Below are 11,575 nucleotides of genomic sequence, written 5' to 3'. Positions count from 1 at the left end.
TCGGATCTAAAAAGTATACATGAGATCCAGGTCCAGATCTAGACCTGATAGAATCCAACATATTTGGATTTGGATCCAAAAGTATACATGAAATCCGGATCCGAATACAGATCCGGACGGAACTCAAAAAATTATTTTGTACATTATTTTACATCAATAAAATAACATATATGTACATATACAAAATAATATATAATATTCTAAAGTGAACTCTCCACGCATCGCTTGGAGCTTTGCAAGAGCAAAAAGCCCAGCTACTTCCTTAAAAAAATGGAGTTAAGAATGATCCAAGTAATCTAACGTGCCTTCACTGGATGAACTCCTCTTAAGTTGCCAAAAAAAGCACAAACATAATCTCTGTTTTCAAAATTTTCATATGGTAAAATATTTGTTAGTAATGATCCATTTATTCGTCAAAGAAACGTATAGACCCATATTATTCATACATACTTGCCATTAACAAATCCAAACTAGCAGAGAGAGAGATAGAGATTGATCAGGGACCCATAGCAGGTCACGTGAAGGAATCGGATCTAGCTGAGCACACGGTGAAAGGAAACCAAATTCCTAGTGTCCTGCAAGGGCTTCTCCCAAACAACCGCAACATAAGTCTTTGCACACTCAGCGTCTTTTGCTTGGATCACCATCCTGTAATTGAGTCCAGACACAGTTTGTACCTGTGCTTCGAGCACAGACAGGAGTACCAGTTTCGTGTAGGTTCTCGACACCGCAAAATTGGCAAGATACTGAACATGTGTATCACCCTTCACATTAGAAATTTGTTTCCAACCCCCTAAAACTGGAGGGTTCAAAGCATCAATGGAGCAAGCAGGGGAGAGGAGAAGAAGAGGAAGAAGAAGAAGCATGAAATGAAACCTTTGTTGGGTTCCCATGTTGGGTATGCTTAGAAGTGCTTCGTCTTGCTGTACAAGCATATGTAAGTATATATAGTTCAAGATATGGATCAATTCAATTCTATTGCTTTAATGAAATTGACAGTCTAGATCACTCTTCTAGCACATTGTGACATCATGGGCCGTTGGTTCACAGGATTTATCTAAATCCATAAGGTAATATCTTCTTTGGGTTAAAGCATGAACGAAGAAAAAAAAAAAAAAAAATTCTTTGGGTTATGCTTGGAGTATTCAAATTAATATTGTGACAGTGGGGAAATGTAGGGGATTTATGGACCAAGGAATCTTGCTTTTGGTAAGTTAGGGAGCATTTCCCAAATATGGAGAAATGGCAGATTTTTAGGGAACACCAAACTATTTATAGGGATGCTACCCATGGCACGCATATACATTCCCCCTCTTTCTCTCTAGTGTCAACATCCATATGCCCGTGAGTTTGTTTCTCCAACCAATGCCCATGCTTTTCTCTCCCATCTCAATCAAGGGGGCACTTGGCATTCGGATGCATCCGTAGGTGTTGAGGTAAGGTGCACCTTCAAATTTTATCATGACATATAATTTTAATGTAAAATGTTCTTAAGATTATCTCAAAATATATTTTTATATCTACTTATAAAATTTAAATTTCAAAAATAATTAAAGTCAAATAGATTTATAAACATATGGAAATCTTGAAAATGGACGGTGTAGATAATATATTGTAAAATACACTATTTTTTAAAGTTAATATCTTTTTATTTTTCATGGTCATACATCTCAATGTCGAGATGATCAATCAAAGGGGTTTTCAACATTAAAACTACCTTTTCCTATGGATTATTGAGGTGCATCGGTAGTTTTACATTATAAGATTGCATCCTTATGTAAACTTTTTCCTTCAATCAAACACCGATATGCCATTTGTTTGTTTGCTTATAGGACAAGTTTGATGACTTGAAAAATGCTTTTAGGAAATGTTTTCGAAGTTTTAGACCTTTTCAATTTTTTAGCACACGGCTTCCTTGAACTCCGGGGCACGTTCGATTACGTGAAAAATGTTTTTTGGAAAATATTTTCCAAGTTCTGGACTTTTCCATGTAAGGATGGCAATGGGCGGGGTGGCTTGGCTCGATAGGTCTGACACTAAAATGGTAGGGCCTAGGCCACAACATGTGAGTCGAGAGCTGGGTCCTCATAGCCTGAGAGACCAAGGCTGGCTTTGTTCGGCTTGGCCGCTTGGTCCTCTTTTTCTTGGTTTCTTTTTTTTTTCTTTTTTTCTTTTTTATAAATTTAATTTGGTCCAGCCTATCCTGGCCAGGTCCTGATTAAGTTAGGAAAATGCCTGGGTCAAGGCCAGGCCGGGTTGAGTTGGGCCCACGTAGCCCATTGCCACTCCGAGGAAAAGAAAAATTATATACGGACCTGAAAAGTAGGCCACTACGTGGTGATCCATATTTTAAAGTATTTTATGCTGAGGTCAACTCCCACTCCCGTTTCTAATTTTGTTATGTGATCCTATATTTGCAATATCAACTGTTTATTTATTTTAAATTTTTTGGCCTGTAGGGGTGAGTCCAAGGTTCCAAATATTGAACAACCTTATAGTGTGAGCAGTCCAATATCTGGGATAGTTGACGGATGTTTCAATTGTGTGGCTTGTGAACGTTCTAAGCAGCTGTAGAGGTCCGTTGTTACAAATATTAATCTGCTGAAAATTTTAAAATTTTTTGAAGTATGGGGCGGTTTGATATTAGCTATATCTAACTACCTGTTTAGTGGTCCAATATTAGCTATACTTGAGTAGTTGACAAAGCCAAAGTGAAATTGAAGGCAGTCTGATATTCGAAACATAAACGTTAATATACCTTTAACCCATCATATACCTTCAACCCATCATAATATACCTCCAATCCATCAGAATATACCTCCAACCCATCAGATAGTCCTACGGACCAAAAAAAATAAATTAAAAAAACAGTGAGGTATTGCAAACATCAAACTCGGGGACCATGGGGGTTAGAATTGGAAAAAAAGAAAGGGTCCGAGGGCAGACCACAGTGTAAAAAACTTTAAAAATATGGATCATGACATAGTTCCTATTCTTTTTGGGGTCCATTCGTAAAAAATTATTTATTTGTTTTTATTTTATTTTATTTATAGTACGATGGTACACATAAGAATGGAATTTGAGATGTTAGAATATGAAAACCTAGCCCGAGGGAACCTCCATCTCTCTCTCTAATATTCTCCACTCTCTCTTCCTACCTCTGCAGCACAATACGCAGTCTCCCACGGGCCACATCTCACTGCAAAACCGTCGCCTCCCTCTCTGTCTCTCCACTTCTTTATTGGGCATGATCTGCAAGCATTTTGCAAGTAAGCCACACTCAGGAAACCATGAAATCACTGAAATCTTTTCCACTTATACTCGAATTAATTTTTTTATACAATGGTCTTTGTTTGTATTGTGAAAATGTTGTTTCAAAACAACTATATTGTTTTGTATTTTGTGGAAGCAATTTTCTAAAGCAAGGCAAATTATAAGTACGAAATCAGTTTGTTTTCTATTCATGGAAAAGGGGGAGAGAAGGCCCATGCTGAAAGAGTGAGCGGTAGGAGATTGCACTGAAAATGATCGAGTTGTGAGCCCGCAGTGAGTATGTTCGACAAACCGAACCAGTCGCACCAAGCGCGACCAAAGTGAACACAACTGGGTGACGAGAGTTAGTGAGATATTTGAGTGCAGTAGGTACTTCAAACTCCGAAGTACCTTAGGCTATATGACTCTTTATGGCTGTGTTTGATAACATGGAAAATGGGCCTTTGTATTGTAGTTTTCCCCAGTTTGGGAACCGTTAACCTTGGGAAGTGGGGAATTTTAAGTTTTCCCAAAGTAATGTTCCCTTAGGGCGTGTTTGATTAGGAGGAAGTTTGTCTCAAACCTTCCCCTTCACTGTGGTATCTCCGCGATTGATGCATGGAAGAGTTACAGAGTCGACAACTTATGTAGAACATAGACTTATCCATTTTCTTCCCAAAAATGGTAATGTTTGTCTTCTGCCAAAATTGACAGAAGATAAACCTTCCGAAAGTTTTTTTGAGAGGAACTTTATTTCGATAGCCTGAGTTAAAAACCCTTTCGATGCCCCAACCTTGCCCGGGATTGCTCACCCCAGGTCGTGCATGATTGCTCACCCTTCTTCTTTGAACTAGTTACATCCATGTTTCTCTCGTGACTCTCTCTCCATCTCCTCGCTTTATCTCCATGTTCTCTCTGCTTTCTCTTTCATCTCTCTATCTCTCTCGATAGAAGGTTGGGAAATTGCTCCTCTCTCTCTCATCAAAAACACCATTAACTCACCTGCCCCCTTTTAAGATTTGTGAGAGAAACACCGTTAACTCACCTGCCCCTGTTAAGACTTGTGAGAGCATATATGCAACGACATTGAACGGAGAGAGAAGAATAGAGAACATACTATTTACTTGGTTACCCAATTGGCAAAACCCAATGGACTATCACAATGAATCTTGAATCTCTTAAATCTTGGAGATAGATGATCCAAAACCCAACTGGCTATAGAAGACAATCACAATGAATTTTGGAGATAGAGGTAAATAACAGTAAGCTTTATCACCAATAACTTGATGACCAAGTAATTAACAGTAAGCTTTATCACCAATAACTTGATGACCAAGTAATCTTGCGAACTTGCCAAACTGAAACCGGAACTAGAGTCTTGAAACCAAAAGCTGCCAAAACTAGAGTCTTGAAACCAAAAGCTGATAAAAAAAACTTTGGCATGCTGATCGGATAACGCGAGACAACTAGAGTCTTGAAACCAAAGTCTTGAAACCAGAAGCTGTCCAAAAAAACTTTGGCATGCTGATCAGCTAGGAGCAAACGTGATACAACTGAAAAATGCGCGAATACCAACAAGAACTGATGTTCTTGTCTACTCATCTTATCTCCATATCTCCTATACTCTCCTCTTATCTCTGTATCTCCTAGACTCTCCCCCTCAAGTTGCGAAGAAATACCCAACTTGCAAAATACTTTTTTTTAGTACATTGATATATATATATAATGCTAATGAAATTGTGCTTCTTGATAATAGCCCATATTTTTTAAAAAAATACCACTCATTTTTATTTTATTTTTCTTTTCTTTTCCATTGCTACTAAAATTCCTCATTTTGGGTTAGGCTTCTGGTTAGAAGAAATCCCCCAAAACCAAGAACACAACATAAGAAACATACTAAGACCTCACCCATCACAACTCAAACTCTTTTCTCTCACTTCACAGTCAAAAGCTTGATAGATAACAAATGTTGATCCTACTTTGTGCAATGCAACCACCGCATCCTCGGCCTTACAGAGGCCCTTATCTTTTGCATATTGGAGAGCAAAAAGTATTGCCTCTTCGGTGGCCTCTGCGTATGAAGCCTTTATCGAATCCGCTCTCAGAACTAGGATCAAACCCTTGAAAATAAGATTATGCCTCGTTGGGGATTCATTACTGTGAAACCAATCAAAAGTATTAGTGTTGATCTCAAGAATAACGATCGATACTATGGACATAGAAATGGAGAGAGAAACGGAAAGACAATTGCGGTGAAGATTGAGAGAGAAACGAATGAGAGTGATGAATTCTGATCTTCTCTCTCTAACTATTACTAGGTCACGTATGAAGAAAAAAACCACATGAAGACAAACCCATGAAAAACGGCAACAACAAAAGAGAATGACATAGGGAGAAAATGCAATGGAATTTCCAGCATGAATCCAAGCAACAACATAGGGCAGAGGGCACTGAAAGCGATATGAAATTTATGGAACGTGGCCTCGATGCAGATGCCTCAATGCTTAAGCTTGCCAGAAAATAATAAAAGGGTCACCGAAATATCAAAGGGGCGAGGAAGGCCAAGGGGTTTTCTGGTGAAGGAAATGGTGGAGGCAAACTTCACAAGAGGAAGAGCAACAGATAAGAGATGATCGGATTTTTCTTACTCTGATAAGATGTTAAGATGTGTGGCAGCATATAAGCACCAACATTGAATGTGGAAAGAAGAAGAAAAAACACAATATTTACTCTGATACCATGTTAAGATGTGTGAGAGCATATATGAATAGGGAGAGAAGAAGAGAAAACACAATATTTACGTGGTTAAAGACGTAAAAGAAGAGAAAACACAATATTTACGTGGTTAAGGCCGAAGGTTTACGTCCGGATCCAAAGCCCAACTGACTACATTTTCATTGATTTTGGATAAGGATTACATCAATAAGTCTGACTACATCTTCATTGATTTTGGATAAGGATTACATCAATAAGTATAAGGATTGCATTAATAAGTGCAGGATTACATCAATAAGTCATTAGATAAAGATTACATCGATTTTGGATAAGAAAGGATTACATCAATAAGTATAAGGATTGCATTAATAAGTGCAGGGTTACATCAATAAGTCATTAGATAAAGATTACATCGATTTTGGATAAGAATGACATCAATAAGTCATTGAATAAGGATTACATCAATAAGTGCTGGATTACATCAATAAGTCATTGGATAAGGATTACATCAATACGTGCTAGATTACATCAATAAGTCATTGGATAGAGATTACATCAATACGTGCCTCTATATATATAGAGGACAATCACAATGAATCTTGAAGATAGAGGTAAATAATGCTGGATTACATCAATAAGTCATTGGATAAGGATTACATTAATGCGTACTGGATTACATCAATAAGTCATTGGATAAATATTACATCAATAAGTCATTGGATAAAGATTACATCAATACGTGCCTCTATATATATAGAGGACAATCATAATGAATCTTGAAGATAGAGGTAAATAATGAGAAAGATTACATCAATAAGTGCCTCTATATATATAGAGGACAATCACAATGAATCTTGAGTCATTGGATAAGGATTACATTAATGCGTACTGGATTACATCAATAAGTCATTGGATAAAGATTACATCAATAAGTCATTGGATAAAGATTACATCAATACGTGCCTCTATATATATAGAGGACAATCATAATGAATCTTGAAGATAGAGGTAAATAATGAGAAAGATTACATCAATAAGTGCCTCTATATATATAGAGGACAATCACAATGAATCTTGACGGGAGAGGTAAATAATTAGAAACCTTATCATCAATAACTAACTTGATGACCAAATAATTTGACTTGGTCTCTTCTTATCTTCAACACCCCAATCTTTCTTTCTCCTCCATTTTATCCCTGATGCAAAATCCCTATCATTTAAAGCCCAAAATTCGTATTATTATTTCCATCGACAGCACCAAATTATCCGAACTTCAACTAGGAACTGTAAATGGAACAAAAGCCCAAAATCTACTGTAACTCCATTGTTTTTTCTTTGTAGGGTGGTTCATGGGTTTGCATTATTTGGGTTTTCGTGGTACTGTGTTTTAAGTCATGTACATGAGATTCACGGGTTTGTATGTTGATTTAGTTAGGAGACCTTTAAGTGCAATTAGAGAGAGAAATTTGAGGGTAAAATCTTTATTTTTTCATATATGTATAATTATACATAATGAGACGATCAATTTGAAAAATTTTGAACATCACCTACCATTTTTGTCAAGATATAAGATAATTGTTTGCTTTTTTTTTTTACTATTTCTGACATGATTTAAGATGAATTTAAGTTTTTGCATACAACATATGCCTTGTGCTGAACCTTTTTTTTTTAAGTAAAAGAAGTTACATGAGGTTGTGTCTTCTCACTTGTAGAAATAAGATGGTCCTAATTTACACTGTCTATTTTATTTAGGGGAAAGCTTTCTATGTCCCCCTACAACATAAAGTTCTATCCTTCCCCAACCATCCAGCCATCTATTTTTTATCAAGAGAGCCACTCACCGCTTGATCTTAGATCTGATGTCTCAAAGTATTTTATTTTTAGTTTTCCTAATACAAATTTTCTGAATATAAAATTTGGTATGTGCCATGTTTTCATTGGGGTGCACCAATAAAAAAATATTAACACTAATTTTTCGATAAAAAATAATGACCAAAATACCTTTGAATCTTTTAGGGGTATTTTGGTCATTTTATTTTATTGAAAATAATTTTTTTATATTTTTTGTGAGTGCGAGTTTAATAGAATGGATTTCCAAAATTTGGTGTCAAAATAGTTTATAAAAAAAAATTAAAAATAAAATAGTGTAAAGCCGTGACATTGTGATTGGAACAATCTTAACCCTCCATTAAAAAATAGAGGGTTGGACAAGGAGGAGGTAGAACTTCTATGTTGCAGGGTGAACATAGAAAGCTTCCCTTTATTTAGATGGTATGGTTTCAACACTACTTTTGACATGGTCTTACAACATATGTCATATCTATAATTGAAGCTGCCAATGGTTAGGGCTGGGCTTCGGGCTTTCAAACTAGGACGGGATTTCAGGCCATTCCGGGTCATGCCAGGGAAAGGTAATCCCTTTTTCGGGCTGGGTCGGGCTTTGAATGGGTTAGCCAAAAAAGGCCGGAAGACATCCTTGCCCTTCTCACTCCTCCGACCCGCAAATCCTCCCCCGCTTCTCTCTCCCCCCTTGCCTGAAAGCCCTCTCCTGTGTGTGTCTATCCCTCTTCCGTTGGCCATTTCTTACAACTGAAACATCTCTTTGCTCGCGAACACACACACAATCGAATTGGCCCCTTTCACGTTTTATAGTTTTAGGCAGCATTTCCACAATACCTTCTGGGCCCCACCTATCCTCTTTCTCTCTCTCTATCTCTACAGTAATTCTCCCCAAAATATTCAGACCCAGAAATCCCAGGGCCTCGTTTCTCCTCCTCTTTTGGGATATGGCTAGGGTTTTTCTACCCCATCACTAATTTATTTTAAGTTTTACCATCTAGAGAGAGAGAGGAAGATAGCAAAGCACTAGATCTAAAAATATATGAAAATCTTGAAAATGGATGGTCTAGATTATATGTATTGTAAGATGTATTATTTTAGGGACTCAAAAACATTTTTTTTCATATTCATGCAATTCGATGTCGAGATTATCGATTAGAGGGTTTTTTCAACATTAAAGCAACATTTTCGATAGATTTTTGAAGTGCTTATGTGATTCTACATTTTAAGGTTGCAACCTTATATAAACTTTTTCCAAAAAGGAAAATATAGAATGAGACTATTTATCGTTAGTACAAAGTGGTCACATTAATCTTGATCCATTGGATGTGAAATTGGGTGGCTACAATTTTTCCACTATCAAACTTAAACTTCAAAAGAAATTTTCTCTAATTTTGTAACACATCCAAGCTACCAAATTTCACGTCGGATAGTTGTAAGTAATTGTGACCACCTTATATAAACGGTAAATAGTCTTATTATATACAATCCCTTACTGAGTTTTATTTATTGATTTTTTTTTTCGGATTACAAAACATAAAACTTTGAAAAGAGAGATTTTAAAAACTTAATAAAAAAGAGGAGGCTTTTATTTGGGCCGGGCTCATCTTGTGGTTGGGCCCGTCAAGTTCTAGCCCAAAAGACATTTTTTCAGCTGGGCCAGTCCAATAAGGAACTTCGGGCCATTCCCCGGCTGGGCCTGAATTTATAAATTTTGGCCTGGCCTTCCCTAAGGCCCAACTGGATTGAAATTATTCCGTGATTTTTATAGCCCAATCTATATTATTCAATGTGGTAAAATTTTACAACTTAATTAAGAGCAAACCTTTTGTTAGATCGAACTGCTTATTGTCCAACCGTACACAATGCACCCTTTTGACTGTTGGGGAATGGAATTTAACCCTAACAATTGCTTCTCTTCCTTCTTTCACGGGTCAGTCAGTCACCCCCTTTTAACTTTTGGCCTTTCTTTCCACCCTCCAGAGAAAAAGTGACCCGTAGGAGACGCTATTCGTCCTTAGCCACACTCACTCACAAGACCCAAAGTCAGTCAACATAATCTTTATCGGAAAAAAGTTTAATATAGAGCGGAGGCTCTAAACAATCAGATTAAAACCCATTTCAAAAATTTCACTAGAAGAAGTTGTTTTGATGTTCAAATATCTTCAAATTGATCATCTCGACATCAAGATCTATGAACACGAGAAAAAAATGTATTTCAAGTTTTAAAAATAGCACATCTTGTAACGTATTTTGGACAGTCAATTTTCAGGTTTTCATATATCTACTGGATCTACACTATTTTTGAAGCTTTAAAGTTTGTAATTAAGGAAAAAGTTTATATAAGGTTGCAACTTTAAAATATAGAATTACAGTTGCCTCTCAAAAATTCTTTGGAAAATGTTGTTTTAATGTTTTGCAACCCTCAAATTGATCATCTTAACATCGAGATGTGTGAATATAAAAAAAAAAAAAGATTTTAAATCCAAGAAATAGTGCATTTTGAAATACATTATATAGACCATCCATTTTCAAGATTTTTATATGTTTATATATCTACTAGATTTTAACTATTTTTGGAGTTTAAAATTTTATAATTAGATATGAAAAGAGATAATCCTTGGAATTTTTTACACCAAAATTACACGTTATGATAAAATTTGGAGGTGTGTCTTAATTGGATTGTTTAAAGTTGCAACCTAATAAAAACCGCACACTAAAATTAAAGATGAAACTATATTTTACAGCTATCAAAAAGATTTTCCATATTAAAACCACACTTCCCAACATTATTTGTAAGTGGGCTCTAATTTGATTGTTTAGAGCTTGGGCTCTATCCAAACCGCATGCTCTAATTTGATTATTTAGAGCCCGGGCTTCATACAAACCGCAGATCTCTCTCCAAATCACCCCGTGAGTAACGTTTCTCACCCATATCTTCTATCTCTCTCTCTGTAAATATAGTAACCTTAATTAATAGGCGACAGACCTGCACCTCCTCTCCCCCTCTCTTTCTAAATAGGTGCAGAGCCATTAATCTCTCTCTCTTGAACGCAGATATAAACACAGATAAACCTTCGACCAACACCAAATTCCCAATCTCTAGCAACATGGGAACCCAACACCGCCTCTTCTTCACCTGCTTCTCTCTCTTGTTGGCAACATTTGCCATGGCCTCAGCAAGGGAGGCTTTCACTGGAGGGTACCAGCAAGTGCAGGCCAACGAAATCCACATTCAAGATCTCGGCAAATACGCCGTCTTGGCTTACAATAAACAGAGTGGAGCCAAGTTATCTTTCATCTCTGTTGTGGAAGCGAAGACACAAGTCGTATCAGGAGCGAATTATAAGTTGGCAATCCAGGCTCTTGAAGATCCATTCCTTAGGGTTTACAAGGCCATTGTGTGGGAGAAGTCATGGCTGAAATACAGGAATCTCACTTCCTTTGAAGCAGTTCTTGCTTAGTTTTAAGTTTTCAAGGTATTGAAAGGGTCTTGGATCTCTCTGTCTGTATGTTTCCTGTAATGGGTTTTGTTTCTATGAAATAATGATACATAGCTTTTTATTGTGAATAACATTTTGCTTGGTTAAACAATACGATTGGGATCAGTGTTTAAAAATATGGAATCAGGCGCTGAATTGCTAAGGGCAGGGACTGATTTGCTATTCATCCGGGCAAAATGAATCGCCTAAAACGGTCACACAATTTCACATAAAATAGTGTGAAATATTCACACTATTCGCTAAGCCGAACGCCGCCTAAAATAGTC

The 11,575-nt window shown here is 36.8% G+C and overlaps 2 protein-coding genes and 1 long non-coding RNA gene across 3 annotated transcripts; 1 reads left to right on the top strand and 2 right to left on the bottom strand.

Moving 5' to 3' along the window:
• Positions 1-533: 533 nt before the first annotated feature.
• Positions 534-893, bottom strand: LOC148780168 (cysteine proteinase inhibitor 1-like). The gene has a single exon (XM_088850559.1). The coding sequence runs from the start codon at positions 891-893 to the stop codon at positions 534-536; it is 360 nt and encodes a 119-aa protein (XP_088706685.1).
• A 1,698-nt stretch (positions 894-2,591) lies between these two features.
• On the bottom strand, positions 2,592-4,476 carry LOC148780167 (uncharacterized). Its single transcript, XR_016042635.1, has 3 exons — positions 4,298-4,476; positions 3,159-3,252; positions 2,592-2,838 (listed from the first exon to the last, which is right to left on the bottom strand). It is a non-coding gene; the product is annotated as an uncharacterized LOC148780167 (long non-coding RNA).
• Positions 4,477-10,976: 6,500 nt separating this feature from the next.
• Positions 10,977-11,270, top strand: LOC18446649 (cysteine proteinase inhibitor 1). Its single transcript, XM_006856760.4, has one exon. It carries the CDS (start codon positions 10,977-10,979, stop codon positions 11,268-11,270), a length of 294 nt encoding a protein of 97 aa, XP_006856822.2.
• The last annotated feature ends 305 nt before the right edge of the window (positions 11,271-11,575 follow it).

This window comes from Amborella trichopoda, chromosome 10, assembly GCF_054954075.1.
Source record: "Amborella trichopoda isolate Santa Cruz 75 chromosome 10, AtrichopodaSantaCruz75HAP2 v2.0, whole genome shotgun sequence".
NCBI classification, from domain to species: domain Eukaryota; kingdom Viridiplantae; phylum Streptophyta; class Magnoliopsida; order Amborellales; family Amborellaceae; genus Amborella; species Amborella trichopoda.
Note: the sequence above shows the minus strand (reverse complement) of the source record. Positions and strands in the feature narration are given on the sequence as shown.